The sequence below is a fragment of the Miniopterus schreibersii genome (assembly GCF_964146895.1).
Source record: "Miniopterus schreibersii genome assembly, chromosome: X".
In the NCBI taxonomy this organism is placed as follows: domain Eukaryota; kingdom Metazoa; phylum Chordata; class Mammalia; order Chiroptera; family Miniopteridae; genus Miniopterus; species Miniopterus schreibersii.
In genome coordinates this window covers 13,603,576-13,629,643 of record NC_138104.1, presented here as the reverse complement: position 1 = coordinate 13,629,643, position 26,068 = coordinate 13,603,576, and the positions used below count along the sequence as shown (strand labels likewise).

The window sequence follows — 26,068 nt, the reverse complement described above, 5'->3', positions numbered from 1 at the left end:
CCTGTAACTCTCCCTAAACATTTCCTAAAATGTCTTCCTCAGTTTTCTTCCAACATTTGGTCCCACAGTCCTACAATGAAAACTACTGATCTCTCTGAAATAGAAACATTGTTGGTAAAAATAAGTAAGGGGTAAAACACGCACAACACCATGGCACCAAATATGTGCCTGGAAGGGGCCTTCCAGAAAACGGAAATCCCATACGTCATAGAGCCTTTGGATTTCATAGCTAAGTACCTTTACTTTCCCTCCCAAAGTGATTCCTGGCTATCTTTTTCAACATATGACCTGCAGGAGCAGTTATGAGTTTATGCCCCAACAAATTGGTCTTTTATTGCAGAACTATGAGATATCGTGAAGATCATGACTTTATTAATTTTATTGATAACTTTATTAGGCAGTAAAAAAATTTTCTCAAGATTTAGAATAGTTAATTAATTAAGATTAATAGGACTGAATCTCATTTCCCCAAAACACGTAACTGCAGTGTGATCGATACTGTAATTTAAATGAATTGGGAGGAAGTGAATGAGAACTGGAAAGACAGTTCTCATTCACTGTACAACATCAGTGAAAAGAAATCTCCTGATGATCACTAACTGGATATCCTACCAATGAGACTGTGATATGTGCTCTAGTAAGTGAAGAAACCAATCGTTTAGCGTGCCAGTATTTCAGCCATGCACTATAGGATATATCACTCAAAAATATTTCCAATTATTGCCTTGGAAATATCAGATTTGCTATTAACATCTATTTTCCCAGGTAGATCTCCTTTTTTTTTTTTTTTATATCACTGTAACGGTATAGTTAACAATTACCTTCAAAATGACATGTTATTACCAGGCTCCTGGCAATTTAAAAACGAAAGATGGCTATTTTAAAGCATTCTTCTAAGCCTGCAATTCTAAACCTCCCCTTTTCTATTAGAAAGCCCAGTACTCCATCAAAGCAGAAGAATGATTAAAGGAAATAAAACATAAGGCAATGTACTTTCTGATTACATCTCAACAATTGATGTCTTGCTTTCATGCAAGGTACTAAAGTGCCCGTGTACTGAAATTACCATTCCTGTTTAAAGCTGAAGCAATCAAAACAAAAATGGGCAAACCCCTTTTGCACTGCCCTGGAAAAATAGATCATTTTGAAGGGTGTTTTTGTTGTTTTGAGAATCTGTTTAACCTTCCATTACATAGAACCAAGGCATACCATCTAGCAACAATGATTTAACACCAATTCTTCTGCAAAAGGTTGCTTTGAAAATATTTGGTTTATGTTCCTGGAAATCTTGATCAATTACGGCTGCCTCCCTTCCAGTTTATTCTGCCATACGTGCTCGTTTTGGAAACAGAATCAAATGATCCCAGGACAACACGCATTATTCACAGGAAGGCCGACTTTCTGCTAAGGATTCGGTGTCTTGTTTGTGGTCAACAAAGAAACCCCACTGGATGGAGCCAACTGCTCATTTTCTCTCCTAAGTTTCTCTTTTCTCTGCCCCCAAAAGCAAACTCTGTTATGTAATAAGTGAAGCATACTTTTAAACACACTACTCATATCCTCTTGCTACCTTGCTCAGAACTTCTTTTGAAGCTTATGAATAAGTTTGAAATAAAAATTCCCCCTGGAAGCCAGTGGGTGGTGCTTTACACTGATTTCAAAGAAGGAACCATTTTTCAGACTTATGAACAACAAGGGACACAATACATATTTCTCTTAGGACTTGACTGAGAGGATATAAACACAAACTGGGAGATATGCCAGTGTGATCAATGGAAATTTACTTCCTCTCCCAGTAAAACCATTTGTTGACACACTGGTGGCCTATCTTGGAGGCCAAGTTAAAGAAAATCCTTCATCTATTTCAGAGAGATGACAAGACCCAATTAGCACTCTGGATTGTTCTCTGGAATAATTTTAACACTCAATTGCAGGAAACATTAGGGGATATGTTTGATGTAAAGATAGACTACAACAAATAGCTCAGCTCTGTAATAGATGGATTCATGTACACATTTTTATTTCACACAATTTTAAAGAACTGATTTATCTTAAAAGGAATGAATATGCAATCTCTGTAATCACTGAGAAGATGTATTTTGAAGGAATAATATTTAAAAACACAAGTTCCTGGTATTTATCTCAGTGAAAGTAGGAACCATCTCTTTATATATATATATATATATATATATATATATATATATATGTATCAGGCACAATATTTGGAAATAGTTCTCCACAACCAGTGGTTAATTGTCAGGTAAATATAATTGCTGCAAGTGAAATGACAAATGGTCTGAAAACACTGCCTACTAGGAACTACTCACTGCATAATGATTGAGGAGCCAAAGCAAAACTGAAGAATTGAATGGCAGCAGACATCCAATCTAATTACAGGTGTCTTTTTAACCAGTGAGAGGAAACTGGGGGAAGCTAGATTCTTGTTTCTAATCTGCTATCTGTCTCAGATCAAAAAAGCAGGGTGCCTAAAGAGTCACATTTTTTTCCAGAAAGAAGTGGAGTGAGGTAATTTGAAGAGAGGACGCTCTTGCCTTAATCAGTCAGAAAAGACTGTCTGACCTGAGGGGGAAAGAGCATTGCTTTCTAAATTGGTCTTCCCAAAGCTGCTCCCTCACTCACACTTATCATCCCTGCTTTTAAAACTGTCCTTGTGGGTGGGATTTAGACTTTGAAAACATCCCAAGGGAGGTCAGGCTGAAAGGCAATGGCAGAGCTGGCTTCAGATCTGTTCCTGGCAAGTGTGACCAGTTTTTGGTTAGAAATAAAATGTGCCTACAAATGAGATGATAAAATGAACAAATGATCCTTTAAAAAAACTCTCCAAAGTAAAGTTTCTTTCTCAGAATAAAATTCTCAGAAAGAGCCGGGTCAGTGTGGCTCAGTGGTTGAGCACTGACCTAGGATCCAGGAGGTCGCGGTTCGATTCCCGGTCAGGGCACAGGCCTGGGTTGTGGGCTCCATCCCCAGTCAGGGGCATGCAGGAGGCAGCTGATCAATGAATCTCTCATCATTGATGTTTCTCTCTCTCTCTCCCTCTCCCTTCCTCTCTCTGAAATCAATAAAATCATAAAAAAATTTAAAAATTCTCAGAAAGAGATAGGAAGCAGATTTAGTGAGGCTGGGTCGTGAGCACAGGGATCTTTTTGGGGTGATAAAAATATTCTGAAACTGGGTTGTGATGAATGTACAACTTCATGATTTACTAAAAGTCACTGGAGTGTACGCCTAAAATGGGTGAAGTTTATGGTGTCTAAATTATACTTCAATAAATCTGTTAAAAAGATTCTCAGAAGTAAATTGGTACCTGTGCCTAAAAACTAATTATTGGTGAATAAGAAGTGTGGAGAATACATTTGTGAAAATGGGAGGAGGAGCCCAAAGCCAACTTTCTGAATGGCTCCCCTCTGTTCTGAATGTCTAAGCCCGCATGAAGCAAATGGTAAGAGGACAGAGGACTGGGAGCACACAGCTGGGGGCTGGCTCCATTGAGGTCATTTCCCATTTTGTGTTTAATGTCAATGACAGGCATTTGAAGGAGACAATCCATACAAGCCAATAAAAGTGAGTGGGAAAGAAAGGGCTGCTTAAAATGTCAAACTCTTTCAAATCAAAACAAAAAAATCTAATAATTTAAGAAGTGGCATCTGCCCTTTCGTTTTTGTACTTTTAAAACTGTGATTCTCCTTTTGACAACGAAAAAGAAGTTGACATTTTATATCTGTGCCTGAGTCTTTGCTCTTACAAAAAATAAACAAATTGAAATAGAATTTAGAATCTTCCTTGAAAAGGGGGAAGGAGGTACAGCGGGAGCACACAGCAATGGACTCCTTCACCTTCAAGATCCCACATTGGGACTGTGGTGGGTGGTTTCATTCTACAGTTGGAGCGAACCTGGTTAGCTTTGCCAACCCAAATTTCCCAGCCTACGTGGTGGCTGTTTGGCTTGGCTGATCCAACTATGGTGGAAACGAAGTAAGAACATAGGTTTGATTATTAAATGAATCTCTTAGCCTCAGTCAATTCATGACCTTATAAGATAACTGGACGTTAGCCAGCTGATCCATAAAGGCAAGATGGATACAAGGATGGCCAAATGCAAGAGTGTAGCTGCCTCAATACATTTGCACCCCGATCTTGGACAAATGACCCAGAGTACATGTTCTACTGAAGGCTGCTCAGAATCTGCCCCTTTGGATGAAAAGGAATGTGATTTCCCAGTGAAAACTTACCAGCAGATGTTCAAATGAAAGCTGGCCGGAAACAACAATGACTGGTTTCCCAGTAAGATACAAATGAAGGTGGAGGAACTGGGGTGAAGCATTTATGACCAGGATAGCAAAATCAGTTTGTGTGAGAGACACCTGGGTGGAAGGGCCACCCTCGGTCCCTTCTGATTTATTTAATGTTGATATTACAAACTAGGAGAAAGTGACAGCAGGAAATATGGTTCAAAGAAGGTAAATACTGAAAATGAGAGACTGTTGTTCTCATTGCTTTTTCCTCTTTTCCTAAGTCCAGGAGTTAAGGAGCCTTAAAGCTGTGAAGTCCAGGACAGTACTGTTTCCCTCCTACCTCTTCTCTTTCTTTACCCATTGCTGTCCCTTTATTCCTAGCTTCTTACTGGATATACTGACATTTGTGTAGATAAACAGCTACAGTATAGGAGAGAGAGCACATGACTCTAGCCACGGACTGACTGCAACGTTGGGGAAAGTCACATGACCCATCTAAGTCTCAGACTCTTGACCTTTCAAATGCGGTTAATGTGACTTTGCAGGGCTGCTGTGTTCAAAATGGGACAGAGTTCACAAAAGCCTTTGAAACTATTATATATGTGACTACTTAATTCTCAGGTACACATTTTGCTTCACATGTAAACATCTCTGAAATAAGTATGCATCTTACAACCAGCATGTCATAGCAGCAGTTTCCATAAAATAATGGTGCACTTATAATTGACGGCATCTCAGATTAGATGAAATCTGCCAATTATTATTCTACTTTTCAGAAGTCGGTTACAATGTCAGATAAACTTGTTAATCACTTGGGATAGAGCAATAACGATAGTAAAACCCAGTTTCATGTAACTGTGATGAAGAGGTCTCACTGTGCTAGCAGTAATTGGAAATCAGATTATTGTATCTGAAAGGAAATAAACTAATGTGGTCCATCTCCAGGTGATGAACTTACAGGTAATTTCCCCCTTGTAATTTACCAAATTTTCTGCACTGAATATGTATTACATATGCATATGTGTGTGTGTGTGTGTATGGCATTAGGAAAACAGTATTAAGCAATATTTTAAAAGCTGCTTACCACTTTGAGGATTGAAAATATGATGCTTATTTAATGACCAGCCTCCTAGGTTAGAAGCATCCATCTCAAAACCTTGTAAGACGACTGTCCTTTTCTCCCAGAGAATAAAGTCAGGGCAGATTTCATATTCATATCCCACAGACACTGCAAACAAAGAGTTAATAACATATTAGAAAAACTGAAAAAATTTCTTTCATTTTTCCTGTTAATCACTCTGTGGATGTTGCATTTGCTACTGAATTTTGACTTGGGTTGAAATTTGACAGCAAATGCCTTTCACTTAGCACAGTGCAGCCCAGCGCCCAGCATAGCACTGGGCATCCCCAAGTGATCAGTCAGTGTGTATTGGCTAAATGAATGAGGGAGTGGATGGCTGCTGTCATTAGGCATCTGACACATGTTTACAGGCATTTAGCTTTGATAGGGGCTTTTGGGCTGGAGGTTGTGTTGTAAAACTGGAGAAATAAGCTCTCTGAAAGCTTAAGCTGTGGTGACATGATTTCTTTCTCTACCTTTGTAGAAAAGGTGCAAAGGGAGGGCTGGTTTCTTCTCTCCCTACAGTGCAAAATGCACTTAGGAAGCTGACTTTGGGGTACTGGGTCCCTTATACAACAACAGACTACACGAGACTAATAAAAATTGATTTACCCAATTTATACTCTCTCCTGTGCTAACTGGCCTCTAGTTTGTCGAGGAGTCTGAGTTTCCCTAGAGTGTTGCAAGCGCTTCCAGTGTAAACTTCACATTGTGAACATTATATTTTGATTTCTGCACATGGCTAACCAATGGGACATCACCCAGCATTTGGCTTCCAGTCTTATGAAGCACAGATGTTGTGCATTAAACTTGGAACCCTGGTATGCCACTAAAATGAGAAGTGTGGAATGTAGGAGCTTGGGTGACTACTCTACTGAAGTCTGCAGAGCTCAAGTACACCAAGTCCTAGCCATTGTCTCACTTGGTAAACCTGCTTAGCTGTTAGAACCTCAGGTTTCTGATTCTTAAATTTAAAATGCTTTTTTGTCCTCATAATGTTCAAAAACCGAGACTATTGGCTCATTACACTTCATACCCAGAAGCTTCTTTCCCCCTTTCTGGCAGCTTAAAATATCCCTAGCTGGTCGTCTGCCATTGCTTTCGAGTACCTGCTTCTACCGGACTCTCTAGATGCCCCTGGAGAATTCATTCCTTCTTTTACCGTTTGGTGATGGGAACTGGTGATAAAAATGTGTGCACAGTAGACCCACAGATGAAAAATTAAAGCGAGCCAGTTTTGGCTTTTGGCATTAGATGCAGGGAAAAGATGGTATTTTTAGTCAAACTGATGTATGTGTGCATTTGCATGTGCATGTGTGAGAGCATGCACAGATAAGCCAAAAAGTCCCTGTGATGAGGAATACAGAACTCTCATTTTGTGGATCATCTGTGGCCAATTTTATTTTTTTATTTTAATTTTTTTAAATATATCTTTATTGATTTCAGAGAGAGGAAGGGAGAAGGAGAGCGAGAGATAGAAACATGACTGATGAGAGTCATTGATCGGCTGCCTCCTGCACACTCTCTACTGGGGATCAAGCTCAAAACCTGGGCATGTGCCCTGATGGGGACTCGAACTGTGACCTCCTGGTTCATAGGTTGACGCTCAACCACTGAGCCAGGCTGGTCGGGCTGTGGCCAATTTTAAATCAGAACTGGCTTCTCTTTGTCCTTGGTTCCACCAAAGCTTCAGTAGGGATCAGGGCCATCTCCATGGGTGTGTGACCTCTGCGGTCTCACAGGGCTTCATGCTTAGAAGGGCCCCACACTTGGTTTAATTCTGTCACTGTCTTGAAATCCTTAATAATTTTTTAACAGGAGGCTCTGTGTTTTCATCTAAAACTGGGCCTGGAAAATTATGTAGCTGTTCCTCATGGCGATGCACTCCTACCCTGCCATCAGCTGGTGAGGCTCATGGAACTCACACAAACTCATTTCATGATTAGCCCCTAACGAAGCATTATTAGCAACTGAGCTCAATGGCGAGTGGGAAAGACTAATCATGAAATGGAAGTAATTTCTAAGTGGAAATTAATTTGGGATCATCTGTGTCAGTGCTGTTCTCTATTAAGGTGGATGGAAACACAGAATTTCAGTGAAGAAAAGGATCTCAAAGGTACCCTAGCTTAGGTTACACTTGTGGCACAAATCATTGCTGTCTGAAATCTCCATCTCTGGGAGTTGTGTCCTTCACTGGTGCTTGTGCGTGCGCGCGTGTGTGTGCGTGGGAGGAGAACAGAGTATGGGCTAGAATTAGTGGTTCTTATACCTTTCTGGGTCAGGGAATCTTTTATTAGGAATTTGATAAAAGCTATGGAACTTCTTCCTAGAAAAATGCTTCTGCACACAAAATTTTATATATAATTCTAGGGGGTGTTCCTGAAATGAAGATGGCAGATTAAGGACCTCTGTACTAGATCACTTTTATAATCCCCCTTTAGCACTAACTCTACGGTTCTAAAGTGCATTCTTTCAAGATTGCATTTGACTAGTGCAAGTTGGCAATCCAACCAGAAAGTCAATGACAGCACTGTATCTCATGTTGGAAAAATCAGGTGGTGAGAAAGCACACTTAGAGCCATGCTGGTGTGCACAATAACAGAGTTTCTGGTTCTCTTGACAACATTTATATGGCTTGATTAATAACTAATCACAATGGCAATAATTATAAGTTCCCTTAAAGCCATCAACTCCTTCCCTACCATTGCCAGGATCTGCCTTTTGTAAGTTGTAAGCCTGGCGAGCTCCCCTACAATCCCTTCTCCGGGAGGTGATTGTGCAGCTTTGTGAATACGTAGTATGCCCTGGTGACCTCCAATGGTGGTCTGGAGCCTGCTTTTCCCCTCTTAGTAACAGCTAAAGATCTTCCCAACTCTGTGGCAGGAAATGCTTACATAAAGTATCAATTAAACAGTCCTCCATGCAATGATAATGAGACATACTCTTTTCACCTCCTTGTATCTGCTCTCTGAATTACTCTCTAGTCCACACGAAAAAAGTGCATTGGCTGCAAACCCCACAATTACATTATTCCACCCCTCCCACGAAGTCATAGCAAATAGGAACAAGGCAGCCACTTAATAAGTTCCCTCTAATTTTTATTAGATTTACTTTCTCGTGAGAAAGCTCTATGAGCTAATAAAGTTATAATTTATACTTAAGACTTGTCCAAAATTCCAACTGACTTTAATGAGAGTGGCTGTGTGTTGGGATATTTTTGTATGTGGCTCCTTGCTCAGAGTAACAAGGCAAGGTTTCTTTCTGACAGCAGCCCACTTAAGCATAATGCTGGAACTTGCAATCGGCTTATGAGAAGGCAGACATTTCACCCTATGGAGTTGAGCTGCTTTCCAAATACAGTAGCAACCAATCCTAGACTTTCTCTCATAGAAGCAGACTGTAATGCACTGAATGCTTACTCTTTTTCACATAATTAAATATGGAGGGTAAGGGGCTACTCAAGGGATGGCACTGAAAATGCTGAGCCCTGACATTACACTCGGCCTGGCACTGTGACAGCCGAGTCTGTTAAATAAGCAGGGTGGACCACTATCATTTCCCAGGCAGCCTGTTGCCTCTCACATTTGATCACCAACACAGCAGGGTATAGGCCACAGATTCAGCCTCTGGCACTCTGAAGTGGGGACTAGGAAGAATAGTGTCATAGGAAGGAAAAAATAATTATTCATCAACATTTCAGAGGCGCTAGAGACTACAGACTAGTCTGACAGTGAGTAGAGATAGGTGGGAAAGGGGGTCGTGGACTACACTTCGCAGAGGCAGGCACAGTAGGTCCCATGCTGGTGTGTATATATGCGGAAGGCAGCTGAGAAAAAGCCATTAATAAGGCACAATACTTTCCCTGAACCATGTGACCGCTTCCCTGGTGACACCCTTTAATTTCATCTGGATTTCTGTCTTCCTGTATCCTCTCCCTCACCTCCACCCAGAGATATTAATGAAATGTTCCTTAACCAAGAGTCATTGATTGTCAACATAGGCTTGTCACTTTTGCAGAGGACTCTGTCCTCTGGTCACAGGACTGCATCTCTGACTTCACTGTTAGTCATGCAAATATGACACTGGCTTACAAAGAGAGACTGCAGCTTGCTTGCTCCCCCAAAGTCATTTGACATTGGAAAAAATAACTGACTGCTCATTGTTCTGATCATAGCAGCAGCATTTGTATGATGTGGGGACTGTAAGAAAGCTGAGGGCCACGGTGCCCCTGACACCCAATTTAGTGGCTGTGACATTCACCTATAAGGGCTAGGAGATTGACATTAAGTAGCCGGGGAAAGACGCCATGCAATGAAGCTGATGTGTGAAATATGACAAGATTAAGCAGATGATTTTCAACAGCTTCAGGCTAAGCCTTTAGAATTCATAATGGTTGCATTTATGAAGGCAATATATAATTAAAAGTAGTCTGATAGTCAGTGTGAAAAATTTACATGTTACCTTCATGAACTCAAGGAACGTCTAAAAATAATTTCATGACATTTAAATGGTAGATCAAAACCTTCTTACCCCAAAAGAATCATTAAATAGAACAATAAATATGCCCCATTCATTTAAAATACTGGATTAATGTGAAACAGCAACAACACAAAAAAAACAAGCAAAAGATCTAAAGCAAATGCAGGCCATGGAAACAATAGACCAAAACTATGTCGATAAAATGCTATCTACTGAGAACAGGTACCTGCTCCCAGAACTTCTTCTACCTTTTCTTATTCTCTAGTGATTTATCATAGGCTAGGATGACCCCAGGGGCTCCTCAGTTTGACACATTGCCCAGTGGCCTGAAATGCTTTGTTTACCATCTATTATTCCTGGCTTACCAAGAGTGTCAAAATCCGGTGATGAATTTCGATCAAGTGCCTTTTCGGCACTTGGAAATAGGCACATAGTTTTCTAATCTCTTAAAGGCGGCGAATTATAGCTATAGATTTGCTCACGTTGAACCATCTTTGTTGATCCTAAAATAAACTCTACTTGGTTATGATCTTTTGAATGAATCACTGGATTTGATGCGGTGATAGTTTACTTAGGATCTGTATCCTACCTGTTCACAAAAATAAGGTTTGAACATGATAGTGCTAAAAATGAGATAGCTGGACAAAGAGAAAGTGTAAGTAGGAAAAGTAAAGAGCATCCACGAGTGAGGTAATTACACAACACTTTTGTCAAGAGGTTCCTTTACTCTGAAATAGATTTTTTTTTTCTGGCTGCTTTGTCTGAGCCTAGCTGCAAAAAAGCGATCCTGGGCCCAGCCGGCATGGCTCAGTGGTTGAGAGTTGACCCAAGCACCAAGAGATCATGGGATCGATTCCTGGTCAGGGCACATGCCTGGGTTGTGGGCTTGATCCCCTGTGGGAGGTGTGCAGAGGGCAGCCGATCGATGATTCTCTCTCATTGATGTTTCTCTCTCTCTCTCTCATCAATTAAAAAGATAAAAACATATTTTAAAAAAGCGAGCTTGGAACCTGGATGACCCAAGTGCTACCGAAGGCAGAGTGATGCACTGGCCTGGCTCACATCCACATTTGCGAGCACCTTTGTGCACCTAGGCAACATCCTCCTCTCCCTTGGCAAGCCCACCATCCCATTACACAGCTGACCCTTCAACAACACGGTGGCTAGGGGTGACAAACCCCTGCACGGTAGAAAATCCGTGTATAACATTTGATTCCTCCAAAACTTTACTAATAGCCTACTGTTGTCCAGAAGCCTTACCAATAACATAAAGTCAATCAACATATTTTGTATGTTATGTGTATAATATACATACTGTAGTCTTACAATAAAGTAAGCTAGAGAAAAGAAAACATTATTAAGAAAATCATAAGGAAGAGAAAATACATTTACAGTATTTATTGAAAAAATACACCTATCAGTGGACCTGCACAACTGAAAACTGTGTTGTTCAAGGGCCAAATGTATAGGCAAGGGGTCAAATTTAGCTTCTGTCATTCATTTGTCTGTTCAGTCATCCAAAAAATATGCAATATTTATTGGGGATTGGGGATGAACAAGACAGAGCAACACTGCACCCCTCAGTGGAGCTCACATTCTAGTGACAGACAGAAATAAAAAACAGAATCAAATAAGACACACACACGTTGTGATAAATGTTGTGATGGGCTGTCATTCCAAAGTAACTGGCTATACTCAAAGCTGCACCTCCCTGCGACATTGTGAAAGAGAAAATAGATTTCACTAAAGGAATTCAGCCAGTCAATAAACAAATAAGGAAGCAAATAAGTCATAAAGGTGGGGGGGGTGTGTGTGTGTCAAAAAATGTTATGATGGGAAAATGCAGGGTATTAAGAGAGCGTAACAAGAGAGTTGAAGTTGGAATGGAGAGGCAAGGACAAGCCTCTTTATGCCGAAGGGGTTTATCTCATGAGGTGCAGGGAAGAGCATTCTAGGCAGAGAGAACAGTATGAGTGCAAGGCCTTGAGGCTTGGTCTCTTTGGGAGATTTAAAGGTCAGGGTGGCTAGAGAGTAGGTTTCTGTCTAGTACATCAAGAACAAATGAAGAACCCTCCCTCCTCCCCCCAGTACAAAATAAAACAAAAGATTCCTGTTCCCTGGTAGTATTTAGGCATTTTTCTTTGGGGAGGTTTTAGGAAATACATTCACATTGAAAAAGGACTGTTTATCCTTTGAACCAATGTGATTGATTAAAAGGATGCAATATTGTAATGGAAAGAAAGGGGTTGTCCTCTAATGATTCAGCAAAGCTTCAGTGAGCCACTCTATGTGCAGGGCAGGTAGGTGATCTGCTAAGCACTGCAGATACAGTGGATATTACACAGGACAGGATAATCTGTCATGTGAGAGAGGCCATACCCGGAAGGGTTAACTACCTTCTGGAACTTTCATCCATGGCCTCCTTAAAATAATATCACCTCACATTTGCATAACACCTAGCATTCAAATACATTTTTGTGTATATTACCTCATTTGATGACTCACAAAAACTCATGAGGAAGATATATTTACTACCATTTGATAGATGAGATGATAGACTCAGGGAAGTGAAGTGACTAGTCCAAGGTCATCTGGATAGTAAACGCCAGAACCCAAGCTCAAACCCAGTGGCTCTTTAGTAAATGCCTTTTCCCACTCTGCTAAATCACAGTTGTTAAGAGAAGGAGCCACAATTCTGAAATACTAAAGAGCTAACCTTTAATTTGTTCCGAATTAAAAAGAAAAGACTGGAAGCTAGGGATAGCCTTGAGGCAGAAGTACCATGTATCCTGGAACAGTGCGTGGTTATGTTGTTGTTTTGATGTCATTATGAACAGCATCTCCTTTTACTCTCAAAAGTACCTTGGTTTGAATGCTGAATCTTGAAGCGATTATTTCCATAATGCCCTGACATGAGTTGGTAGAGGGAACTGCGAGGCAAAAACAGCCATAAATGCTGACTTAGCAAATAAGTCACGTGGTTTGTTTGGTAAACCATTTAATTTTTCTGTCTCTTGAGTGCCTCATCTTACCAATAGCTTTCAGATTCTTATGTCCTAAAACCATTTCATTGTGACCCAGCATTCACACAGGGAGACACACATGGAAAGATACACACACAAACACATGTGTATAATTGAAACAAATTTTTCCAAAATAATACTCTCTTAATAGTGTTACATTCTGCTAGTTTCGTTTCTGCTCATTGTTGCCCTATTACATTCCATTTCATTACTTTTTACTTTGTTTAAAAAAATACTTGACTCACCAGATGGATTTCACAATTTACTAATGGGAGTGACCAGCAGTTTGGAATGGGCACAGGGTGCTTACCAAAGAGAGTACTTATGAGGGTCATTAAAAAAAAAAATCCTCATAGGCCCTGCCAGTGTGGCTCAGTGGTTGAGCATTGAACCCATGAACCAAGAGGTCATCGTTCAATTATCTACTGGTCAGGACACATGCCTGGGCTGTGGGCTCGATCCCCAGTAGGGGGCGTGCAGGAGGCAGCCAATTAATGACTCATCATGGATGCTTCTCTCTCTCCCTCTCCCTTTCTCTCTCTCTAAAAAATCAATAAAAACATATTTTTTTAAAAAGTCCTGGTAGGCTCTCTGCACTTTTACTTTGTGAGATGTTATCTCACATCTTCAGACATATGAAAAGGGGTAAAACCCACAACCCATATCCAATATTACACATATTTCATGTGCAAGTGTGAAAACCGAGTTGCAGTTGGCCAGCTGACACATAATGCTCCATTTTGCAGACATTTATTTAAACATTTATTAGTATTGATTTTTCTGGGTTTCTTTTCATATTTTGGGGCCAATAAACTTATTTTTCAGGTGGCAAACATTTTTGTAGGTCCTTGAAAAACTCATATCCTTGGTGCTGTGCCTACAAAGCTGAATGGATAAAACAGCCCTGCTCTCAGTTAACGACTATGAATTCATGAGTGGAGAGAAATGATGAAAGATTATTATCTCTGCTAGCTTCTTTGACAGAAAGCCACTGGGGCGTTGAATTGGGTACCCAGTAAGGGGGGTTGTTCTAAAACTTCAGTGACGAGAGGCAGCAATGAAAAGCATACAGGACTCAGGACCGGGAGACCCAAGTTTGAAGCCCCTCTCTGAACAGGACTCTAGGCAAGCCACTCCCTCTTTCTGAACCTCAGTTTCCCCCCCTGTAAAATGAAGATCATATTAATCCTGCCATGCCTACCAGGCAGGAATGTTGTAAAGATTAAAACGAGATAATGTATGTGAAAGTACTCTGCAAATTGTAAAGCTCTGCCCATTTATTATTAAAATATTCAGTGGATGCTATTTTCGTGGCTTCCCGGCCAGCTTAGGTTTTACTGAAGGGAAATTTATGAACACTAAAGCATCGTTCTCAGGGATGTTTTGTGTGCACAAAGCAACCATAGCTTAGCACCTATTACTATTAATGTTCCCCTGTTTCTCTCTAACACAATTCAGACAGACTCATATGCACCGTGAGCCTTTAGGAAGTCTAGTTCACCCCGAAACACCACTCTTTCTTGCCAAACTACTGTACTAAATAATTATGCATTTGTTGTTGCCAATAACCTTGAAGAAAAATAGGATTGTTTATAGCAGTGCTATTAAAGGCGGATGGCTGATTTCCTGAACTTCCAGGACTCCAAACCGCTGCAATTTAATTTAATTAAAATGAAGACCAGGCAGAATGCATTATTGCATATTGATAATGTACGCGGTCGCAGGTGTACATAGGGAGTTCTTTCGACAACATTCATATCAGGGATGCACATCAGAGCCCCCGAACAAGCCAGTTTGTCAAATTAAATAAGCCGTCTCTGGAATTTTAACGGCACTGTGAACTTAACAATAATGATGTTTTCACATTGTTTTGCAAGCAGCAGAGTTTGGGGAAGAAACTAAATAATACGCAATGATTTCCAGGCATCGCACCTTCCTTAGAGCTAGAAAATAAAGTACTAAGGCCAGCTCATTTCACATGCTCGCATGGAGTTTTTAGTAGGAGAGCCTTGTCTGTGTATCAGACAACAAAATCTTTAAGCCGGATGAGCTAGTGAAGGCGGTTTTTGTACTGCAACCCTGGGGGCGATTTTACTCTTCTTGTGCTTGATCAATATTGTACTTGGATTAATCAATCTTATCAGCTGCCATTGATACTTCTCCAAGGAAGTCATTCACAGAACCTCTGCTGCTAATTTATTCACTCTGGTATTAGCCCTCCAGGTGCAAAGTCTGTTTCACTGGAAATAATGGTGAGATATCCGAGGATCTCAAGTGCTCCTTTTCTCATTTTGGGCTGTCCCTCAGCAATCTATTCTTCTTTTGTGACACTCTGGCTCTTAGAGATCCTACCAATTTTCCCCACAGCTAAGCTGTGTGGGGAACAAGTCCCTCCACATTTCAAACTAAGTGGACCTTGCAACTTAGAGATCTGCCGTCACTTCTAATCCAGCTTCTTAAACTCGAACCTTCTCTTTCTCCATCACCCAGAAATGTGTGGGACAGAGGTTCATATTTAATTGGCATGGGAAGGATGAAGAGTGGGAGACTTTTCTAGACATAGTTTCAACCAGAACCCTTGCTATAACTGGGACTGTGGGGAGAGTGGTCAAGGTTTGTTTCCTATTGCTGTTGTAACAAATTACCATAAACTTAAAGGCTTCAAGTAAGACAGATTTATCATCTTATAGGTAAGGGGGTCAGAAGTCTGAAATGGGTCTCAATGAGCTAAAATCAAGGTCTCAGCAGGCTGAGTTCATTCTGGAGGCTCTAGGGAGAAACTATGTCCTTGCCTTTTCCATCTTCTAGAGGCCACCCACATTCCTAGGCTCATGGCTCCCTTCCACGATCTTCAAAGTCAGCAACGTTGTACCTTGCAGTGACTTTTTTCTATAGTTATGTTCTCCTCTAACTCTGACCTCCCCTTCTGCCTCCCTCTTCCACATTTAAGGACCCTTGTGATGACATTGGGCCTACCCGGATAAATCAGGATAATCATCTCAAGGTAAGCTGATTAGTAATCTTAATTCTCTCTCTCTTTTTTTAAATATATCTTTACTGATTTCAGAGAGAGGAAAGGAGAGGGAGAGAGAGAGATAGAAACATCAATGAGAGAGAGTCATTGATCGGCTGCCTCCCGCATGCCCCCTGCTGGGGATCGAGCCCGCAACCCGGGCCTGTGCCCTGCCCGGGAATCGAACCGCGATCTCCTGGATCCTAGGTCGATGCTCAACCCCTGAGCCACGCCCGGCTGGGCAACCCTAATTCTCTTTTGACATGTAACATAATATGCTCACAGATCTCAGCAATGGACATATCTGTGGGGTGATGGCTATTCTTCCACCTACCAAAAGGATTTCTGAATCGGAAACAAATCTGAGTGTTTTATATATAGCACAACAGTTAATATCTGCTGCAAAATCGAGTCTGTTTCTTCTCGCATCAGTTAAGTGATTATAAAATATGGCCAGAAATGCAACTAAATGTTTTCTTCCTTGTTTGTTTAGATTTGATCATATTTATTAAGGTATGAGCTAAATGGTAATATTCATGATCCCTTTGTTTCCATCCATTTATCACTTGAGCTATTTCTTGTCTGTTGCATTCTTAAGGTGCTCACAATCCACCTTCAGAGAAGTAGATTCTCCAACTTCATTCTATCACTTGTTCTAATGCTTTTCTACTGTTGAGAATATTCTTAGTCTCCATGGAGATGGACATGGAGGCTAGGTAGTAAATAAAGCCCCTTTAACCATGATTAAGTTATCAGGACATTTCCTCTTTTAGGTACCACACTTGAAACCATTTTGGCTCTTTTCCTTGGGATCCTTGCCAGTTTTCTTTCTCTACCCTAAAAAATTGTGTCCCTTAAGTGCACATAAAACACCACGAGGAACATTTTTCCCCTCTCTCTTTGGATATTTCTAAGTGGGTCAACCGACTATTGCTTTTATTACTGTTATTGGCCTTAAAAAGGAACAACATATATTTTAGCATTTTAATTAAGGCCATTTTAAAGTCAGAATGTTTGAGGAAGTTTAAGCCAGGAACATAATTGCAGAAATAGAAGGTAAACCAACACTCATAGGCAAACAATAGGAATGGAGGCTCCATCACTGGTGTGCATACTACAAAGTCTGCTTTTTTAGTTGTTTACTCAGTCATCCACGGACATATTAGAAGCTAAGTCAGCAAGAGTACTTAATTACAACAAGGAGGAACAATTTTGAATCTTTAGCATCAGAAGTATTTAAAAGGAGGAGATGTAAGACATTTTATTCATTAAGTGAGGTTGATAAAATGGCGCAGACACTGTGGAAAACAATTTGGCTGACCCTCAACAAGTCAAACATAGAATTACTGTATGAGCCAATCATTCTGCTCAGGTATACTTCCCTAAGAACTGAAAACAGCTAGTTAAACAAATACTTGTACATAAATGTTCATAGCAGCACTATTCATAATAGCCAGAAGGTGAAAACAACCTATATGTCCATCTGTTGATGAACGGACAAATAAAAACAGGTGGCACATCCATACAATGGAGTATTATTTGGTCATAAAAGGAGCAAAGTACTGACACATGCTATCACATGGACGAGATTTGGAAACATTATGCCAAGTGAAGGAAGCCATACAAAAGGCCACATATTGTATGATTCTAACTGTCTGAAATATCAAGAATAGGTAAATGCACAGAGAGAGAAAGGAGATTGGTGGTTGCCAGGGCCTCCAGGGGAGGCAGGAGTAGAGAGTGACTAGCAGTGTGTACGGGGTTACTTTGTGGGGTGGTGATGAAAATGTTCTGGAGTTAGATATTGGAGAGGGTAGTACAACCTTGTGAAAATACTAAAAACTGCTGAATTGTATACTCTAGGTGGGTGAACTTTGTGGTATGTGAATTATATCTCAATATAGCTATTATTTTAAAAAGTAAGGCTGAACTGCATTTACGTGAACCCTAGCAAAAATGACTGCTGGGCACTGTCCTGGTAAGCTCTTCACGACTGTACTGGGTAAACTGCTGAGTGTCACAACTTAAGAAAAAAATTAAAAAACAAAACAAAACAAAACAAAAAACCCTGACAACCCAGTAGGCATTCTGAGGAGGGTCCCGAGGAATTGGAGAGCAAAGCCCTGTGGAGAAAAGTTAGGGGACTGTTGGGTTATTCTCACGGAGCAAAAGCCTTTTGGAGAATATCCTGGAGCAGAGACTGTGAGCCTTGTGCACTGTGCAACAGTCCAGGCCCCGGCAGGAATCAGATTTCCTGCTCATAGGTGTTCACCGCAGAGAGCTGAATGAAGGGATTACTTACAGAGGTGCGAGCAGAGCCAAGGGAATCGGCAAGGGATGGTGACTCATCCAGGGACTCACAACACTCAGAACCCCTCTGGGGAAGGAGGGAGAGGGAATGATGACACAAGACCAGAGAGAGCATGAGGATTTGGAGGAGAAGCTACTGGACAGGAGGTGCCATCTTCTAATGTAGTTACTGCCAGGACTGCAGTGAAGCAGAGAGAGAGATAAGTACCCCCACCTCTTTCTTCTACCCTGCAGTCTCCGGATGGAGCCACCCATGGACTAGATCAAAAGGGAAGCCAGAGAGCAAAGGAGTCCAGGCCATGCAGTCCATAGAATCCAATCTCTCAGAGCACAGAGAAGGGCAGAGAAGATACTGAGACTGTGTGTGTGTGTGTGTGTGTGTGTGTGTGTGTACACAGGTGCACATGCATATGTGTTTGGCTGGGAGGGCAAATGGACAATAGCTAACACAGTGCTTACCTGTTATACCCACAGCTCCCTTCTTAGACAAGGTGAGGTAACAAAAACCCACGTGGGCTCCATGCTTTATACCTGGGACCCCAACGTGCTGGCCACAGCCAAAGTGAAAAAAACCACACCTGTGACTAACATTTGTTGTGTGCTTACCATGTGCAAAGCATTTTACATTACTCACCTCATTTAACCTGCATATCATAATGACCTAGAAATAACATTCTTTTTATGATTCCCATTTTATAGATGGAGAAACGGTGGCATGGGGAGACTAAGTAATTTACCTAATGTTGACTAGTTAGTAAGTAGATAAGGGATGATTTAAACTCAGGGAGGGGCCTGGTCAGGCGTGGCTCAGCGGCTGAGCATCGACCTAGGATTCAGGAGATTGAGGTTCGATTCCTGGTCAGGGCACATGCCCAGGTTGTGGGTTCAATCTCCAGTAGGGGGCGTGCAGGAGGCAGCCGGTCAATGACTCTCATCATTGATGTTTCTATCTCTCTCTCCCCCTCTCCCTTCCTCTCTCTGAAATCAATAAAGACATATTTAATAAATAAATAAATATATCCAGGGAGGGAGTCTGGCTCTAGAATTGTTCTCTTAACCACTACACTCACTGGAATAGGGATTCAGCAGGACTCTAGGCTGGCCAGCAACCTTGGCCTAATGGTAGAGCTGTGCCTTACAGGGGTGCTTGCTACTACTATATAGTACCTGGCTACCACAATCAGACCTGAATGCAGGAGACAGAGCAAGTGACTGGACCATGGGGTTCAAAGAGCTGAGAGAAAAGGAGGGTAGTTAATATGGCAGGAGAAGTAATGAGCTATGGGAAATAGTGGACTTTTGCTGTAGAAACAGTAGACAGGACTAGAGCTGTCCCTAGGTTGACAGAACAGATGTCAGCCTTCTCGAACTGTAATGTATCCTGAGCAAGGCTGCAGTCTTGTGAGGCCAGCCCCTGATGCTTTTTCCTGTTCTTTCTTAGTTTCCTTTGGGTCTTTACAATAATTCCCCACCAAATGAGGAAATCTGAACACAGTATACTAACACAGTCCTCGCATGCTGATACAATCCTCACATACTAATACAGTCCTCACATACTAATACAGTCCTTACATACTACTACAGTCCTTACATACTACCTCACATACTAATACAGTCCTCACATACTAATACAGCCCTCACATACTCATACAGTCCTCACATACTAATACAGTCCTTACATATTATTACAGTCCTTACATACCACCTTACATACTAATACGGTCCTCACATACTAATAGAGTCCTCACATACTAATAGAGTCCTCACATACTAATAGAGTCCTCACATACTAATACAGTCCAACACAGATGGATTAATTATTTCAATATATGAGGGTCTCTTGGGCAAAGAAGAGTCACCGGTCGTTTTGTTTTCTCTCTCTCTATTTTCCTCTGAAAGAAAGAGAGGAAATTGACACAAGGTAGTCTAAAAAATGTAGGTCAGTTACATGGGAGCTGTACCATGATAGACACTTCCAAGGGACAGTATGAAAACATCTATTCCAGAGAACTTTAAAAATAGTCTTCTCATCTATCCAGGGGTGGTTTCCATGAGATACCGCCTGAAGGCACAATGGCTCCCAGCTGCGGTTCCATAGACCTGTCAGGTCCCTTAGGAAGTTTTCACTGTTGTCTACAGAGTGAGGGAGGGAAATAAAGACATTGGTCTCTCTCTCTCCCCTACTTCTCTCTGTCTCTCTCTCTCATTTTCTCTCTCTCTCTCTGAGCATCAGTATTAGATTGCTTGCTGTCATTTCTTAAGATAGGCTATTCCTTTTGTTGGTATTCAAGTATCCCTCCTTTACAAAATTATGGTAATGATAGGTTATAGTAGATAGCAGTGTTTTTTTCTTTTTTAAAATAGCCTTACTTGCCAAAATAAAAAGCTGGCAAATCTTTCTCAGTCTCATTTTTTTTTTTTTTAATGTCATTTGAGAGAACTAAATATCTGAAAATCGTCAGCCCAGAGGACCTCTTAAGGTACCTGCTAGCTGTTAGATTGTAGGCTTTAAAGTCTTGAGATAACAGAAAATCAAAAGGACTAGGAAGGCAGGATGATTTTTTATTTAACCTACCAAAGTAACAATTTAATGGAGTCTAACCATCTTGGACATAAAACGTAATAGTGGAGATGCCCATGAGTTAAAATTATGCAGTTTCTAAGTGGAAAAGACAGTCTAAATGTCAAATTCAAAAACATGGCCTAAAGAACGCCACGCCAAAGGTCACAGTTAGAAGGCAATGTTCAGCTCTGGAGACAGTTACAACTCAGAGCATGTGAGATTCCACGGTGCGCAGCCATCCTGAAAAGAGAACTAAAACCCTCTGAAGCAAGAATGTATCAAAAGAGAACTCTAAACAGGCCCAAAGGAAGTGTTTAAATGAAAAAACAAAAACAAAAAACACACACAAAAAACAAAACCACCTTAGATCTTTTAGTTAGAAGAAAGCCCATAATTATTCCAAATACAAATTAATATATAACTAGCACTTTCTGTTTTGTGAGCATCATACTACTATTTACATAGATTTCAACATACCCAAGGCCTCTGTCAGGCCCCAAACCTTCTGTCCATAGATGTCGGTCTTGTTCCAAGCAAATGTGTAGACGAGATTAACTGCGGCAGGAAACCACTTCTGGGTGAGTCGCCCCTCCACGGCTACTGTGAGGTGTACTTTAACCATCCCCACCGGAATGGTTGAATGTGTCAGAAGGATCCGTAGCAGCGTTTTATACCCAGGGGTGCGGCTGCTCAGGTAACTCAGCCTCACGAAGCTGGAAGGAATGGGGATCTCCTCCTGTACAACCTGAAAGAAGAAAGCCCAATGGCTCTTATCAATGCTTACAGGTAGACCACAATACCACATGCTTTGTTGGCTTAGAAACAGGCAAAGGAGAGAGCTTAAAGGGAGCTAGGGATGTCAAGCCACTTGTTTTGGAATCTGTGTGAGGCTGTGTGACCACAGGTTTTGAATTCTGCACTGAATCTGTATAGGGACAAGACAGCCAGCCAACCCTGAGGACTGTCCTATTTCCCTCTGCCAGGAATGACTGTGAAAAGCACAGTTTCAGCTTTTCAACAGTGTTCCAAAAATTGCTTAGTAGGAGTAGGAGATCATACCACTGAATGTCAAGCAATTCAGTGACATGGGCTCCATTAAGTGGTCTTTTTCTTATATACACCCATATACAAAATCTTGTTCGCTGTGTTAAGTCATATATCACAAAACTATTGCTGTGATCGTTATTCAGGCTACATTCTCTATGAGGAAGGTCTCCAGAAGCAGGCCCAGCAAGCGATATTTTATGACAGAGATTATGGATTCCCTAGAATTAATCTTTACTGATGCCATCAAACTCGTCTTCTTGGGAGCTTTGGAATGACCCCGAGGCCAAATTTTTAATCAAATTTTGCTTACATATTTCTCTGTGCCTGAATGTACCAATAGCTGGGAAGTAGTTTTTCCAAGTTGGCACCTGTGACTGAAAAGCAAATAACTCCCAATAGCTCTTCTGAAAATTTCATACTAAACGTTGGTCCCAGGGTGAAAATACCGCTTGGCTTCTTTAATTAATTGCTATGACTTACTTGTTTATTAGCACAGATGGAGTTGAACAACCAAGAGTGGTCACTAAAACTAGATTTTGTGTTTTGTGACTCTCAGCTTTCAAAATACAGCCTGTCCCATTCAAGACATTTAAGGTGACGTGCAGTGAGGTTATTTCTGTGCCCACATTCATGTTAAGCTCAGAAACCTGTCCATTCTTCTTTCCAAACTAGTGCACATAGTAGAACCAATTGGTAAACACATGATATCACACACTGTCCAGCATTTCTGGTCTTTCTTTTCTTTGAGGGCGCATATCCCTTTTGTCTAGTCATTGTCCAGTGTTTTTTTGCTCTACATTAACTATTTGATACCAAAGCTGCCCCTTGGCTCTATCTTCTTAAGTAGTGGCAGACGCATAACAGAAAAAAATAGCCTGACACCACCTTAGTATTTCATTTCCCCAAGGAAACATGCAATCCTAGATCAGTTTGAAAACTTTTGTGCTGAAAAAGGAGACTCTCTCATCGTTGATGTTTCTCTCTCTCTCTCCCTCTCTTTTCCTCTCTCTGAAATCAATAAAGATATATTTTAAAAAAAAATGAATGCTCAATAAAGAAAAATTTTCAGAAGTCCTAAAATATCAAGGTTCATAAACATGTTCCTCTGATTATAAAGCTTGAACACTCAAAAGCAAAGCTTTAAACATCAAAACCCACAGCCTTGAAAACTACTCTCACTAAACACAGCCAAACAAGAAGAATTGTCAAGACTTCTAAGAACAATGACAATGGATGTAAACAACAATGAAAGCAAACTAGATTTTTTAAAGAGCTTTCATTTTATAAGCGCAAGTGGCCCCACCTTATTGATTATACGGTCACAACTGAGCAAGCTGGCTTTGTTCCTTAGAGCACGGTGCTCATTAGGTCAAGGTTTGGGGTTTAATTCTCACGACAGCTAGTTCATCTTGCCTTGTTCCATGGCTATGGAGAGCACCCTACAGGCCTGGCCAATCACTTAGCAAGTGTGTGCCAGAGAGATTACATTTGAAGGCTTCTTTTGAAGAACGAAGGGCAGCACATTATAGTACTGGCAGGAGTGCCAGGAAAAGAACTCTCGCTATTGTACATTGCTGAGCACCCCATGCTGCTACGATTTTATACATTCAAAGGCCAATCTACTCACCTGCAGCTCAGGAACAACAGTTCCCCTCTCTGGACAGGACCCTCCAAATGACGTGAGTGGTGAAGGAAGCACAATAGGGTTCGGGCTGATAAAGTTGGAGATATCGCAGGATGGTGGGTCTGATACAACTCTCCGCATAGTTACTTTCTCCACCACAATAAACTGATTCCAAGGCAACCAGAGTGTCCTCTTCTCAGACAGGAAAGGTGAGCGATCAAAGATTAAGATGACAGAGATACCACCGACGGCGACGAGGTCAAAGCTGAGAAGGAAAATTATAGGGCAGTTTTAACCAAATGAACCACCAAAATAAAGTTAAAAAATAGGTAAGTTTAGTGCAGTTTCCTTCTTTTGGGACTCAATACATCCATTCATATTCTCTATTTTATAAATTCCCTCTAACTCAGTATTCATTCCATGGATGACTTCTTTTCACTGTCTAGTAGACTTCTGAGAAAAAATTTCCTGTCACCAGTTGATACCCACCCTGAATTTGTACGCCAATTTAATACTATCTTAAACAAAACTTCTACGTGCATTTCTGCAAAGTCAAACCTGACATCACTGCTACCCTTTGTGCTACAGATAACTGAAAGATGACCATTTCACATTCAGCAGCATCTTTAATCTAATGCATTATTCATCCTCAAAAAAAATATTCAAGAAAAGTAAGGAGCCAAAAGGTTAAATATCTTGTTCAGTATCACAAACACAGTGTCAGAAACATGATGGTGTCTTTGAGATGGCATTTGGGGAAAGATGCCAGCAGAGGGAAATTGTTCAGTGAAATCTGCTTGAACAATACCCATGCCTGAACCCCCTGCATCTGGCTATCCCCTTTGGCTCCTGATTCTACTTGAACTCTAGATTCAGGACTTCTGGTTCCCACTAGAAAGCCTCTTGGTCTTCTTTTGCAGGACAGCCTGTAATGGACCCTGTCCATCTTCACTGATAACTCCTTCTGTATCTCTGACAAAGCAAGACCACCTTTCCTGCAAGCACATCTCTCACATGCCTCTTGCACTGAAGCATAACAGATTCAGGTTTCAGTTTATTCTGCCCTGGATGGTTCTACCTTAATTTTCTTTAAAGTATAATGATAATGTACTTGAAAGCATTCAAAAAGTATAAAATACTACATAAAAGTAAGATAATGATAAATTATCATTGTATCTTAGAAATGGATAAAGGGCAATCTGGTGCTCCTTAATATTCGAAGCAACTTGAATCCACATGAGATGCAAGCAATTCCCTGTATTCAAAAAGATTTTTCTGTGAAAACACTTTTTCAATGATAAGATGCCCTGATAGGCAATCAGACTTAATTATGGATAGCTCGCCACTCCCTTCCTGTGCCATTTATTGTATTTATCATAGTATTATGAATCGTGTCTCGTTGCAGAAATCTTCCAGATTTAAAGATAAATGGACAGTAACAGAGGACGGCTAATACTGTACAGTTTATTGTTGCTTTTTCAGTCAAGTGGCTGTAATATTCAGGCAGTTTTCAAAGAGAGGATCTGAAGAACTGCATTAGCTATAGAAAATAACCTAGGTTTGAACTAAAAAAAGAAAACCCAAACCGCTTCCGGTTTAAGACAGAGAGGCTGAATTCCTGATAACACAGGAGCAGTTTAAGGCAAGTAGAGTGGGGAAGATCCAACAGGACTAGTCAAGAGACCTTTCCTCTAGTTCCCAGTCTACATTCATTTTACTCTGTGCCCTTGGGCAAGTTTGTTTGCTTCACCCAAACCTTAGCTCTTGACTCCTTAAAATTGAAGTGCTTATTTATTTAAAAACAAACACAAACAACAACAAAAACCCAAAATAAACTATTCAAACAAAAACATATGTACCAGGGAATTTTATCCTCTACTTCTAAGAGGATTAGGCAGACAGGGGAGGCTTCTTGTTTTGCAGAAAGAATGTGGTTTTGGTTTCATACGCACTTGGGTTCAAATCTCAGCTCTGCCATGTTAACTTTGGGCTAGTTATTTAACATCCACGAGTGTTAGTTTCCTCATTAGTAAAATGGGCTAATACGACCTATCACTCAGCTACTATTGTAAATAAATAAATGACATAAAGACTTAAGAGTGAAGCCCTGGCTGGTGGGGCTCGGTTGGGCATCAGTCACTGAAAGTTTGTGGGTTTGATTCCCGGTCAGGGCACATGCCTGGGTTTCAGGCTTGATTCCCAGTTGGGGGCATGCAGGAGGCAGCTGATCGCATTGATGTTTCTCTCTCTCCCTCCTCTTCTCCCTTCTTCTCTCTCTCAAAATCGATAAAAAAATCTCATACAAAAGACTTAAGAGTCAAGCATATATAGGGACTTAACAAATGTTAACTTTCCTCTCAAATCAGACGTATTGATCTATTAAATTTACGGATGTTTTCTCTTGTAGTTCAAATGAACTCTAGGCCAGATTTGATTACCTCCACAAGCAGACACTGATTTTTAAGCTTTCCTGGGAACTTCCCCTAGGCTTCCTGTGATGGCTAGTTTTCTGTGCCAACTTGACTGGGCAACAGTACCCAGTTATTCAATGAAACACTAATCTAGGTGTTGCTGCAGAGGTATTTTGTAGATGTGGTTAATATCTACAATTAGCTACCTTTTAGGAAAGGAGATTA

At 40.9% G+C, this 26,068-nt stretch overlaps 1 protein-coding gene across 1 annotated transcript in view; it reads right to left on the bottom strand.

Moving 5' to 3' along the window:
• TENM1 (teneurin transmembrane protein 1) overlaps positions 1-26,068 on the bottom strand; it is a 711,536-nt gene that overhangs the window by 109,892 nt on the left and 575,576 nt on the right. Inside the window, exons 20-22 of the mRNA XM_081125839.1 lie at positions 23,436-23,697; positions 21,239-21,506; positions 5,338-5,481 (exon numbers count right to left, since the gene is read on the bottom strand). Coding sequence (XP_080981965.1) covers positions 5,338-5,481; positions 21,239-21,506; positions 23,436-23,697 — 674 coding nt within the window. The remainder of the gene's footprint in view (positions 1-5,337; positions 5,482-21,238; positions 21,507-23,435; positions 23,698-26,068) is intronic.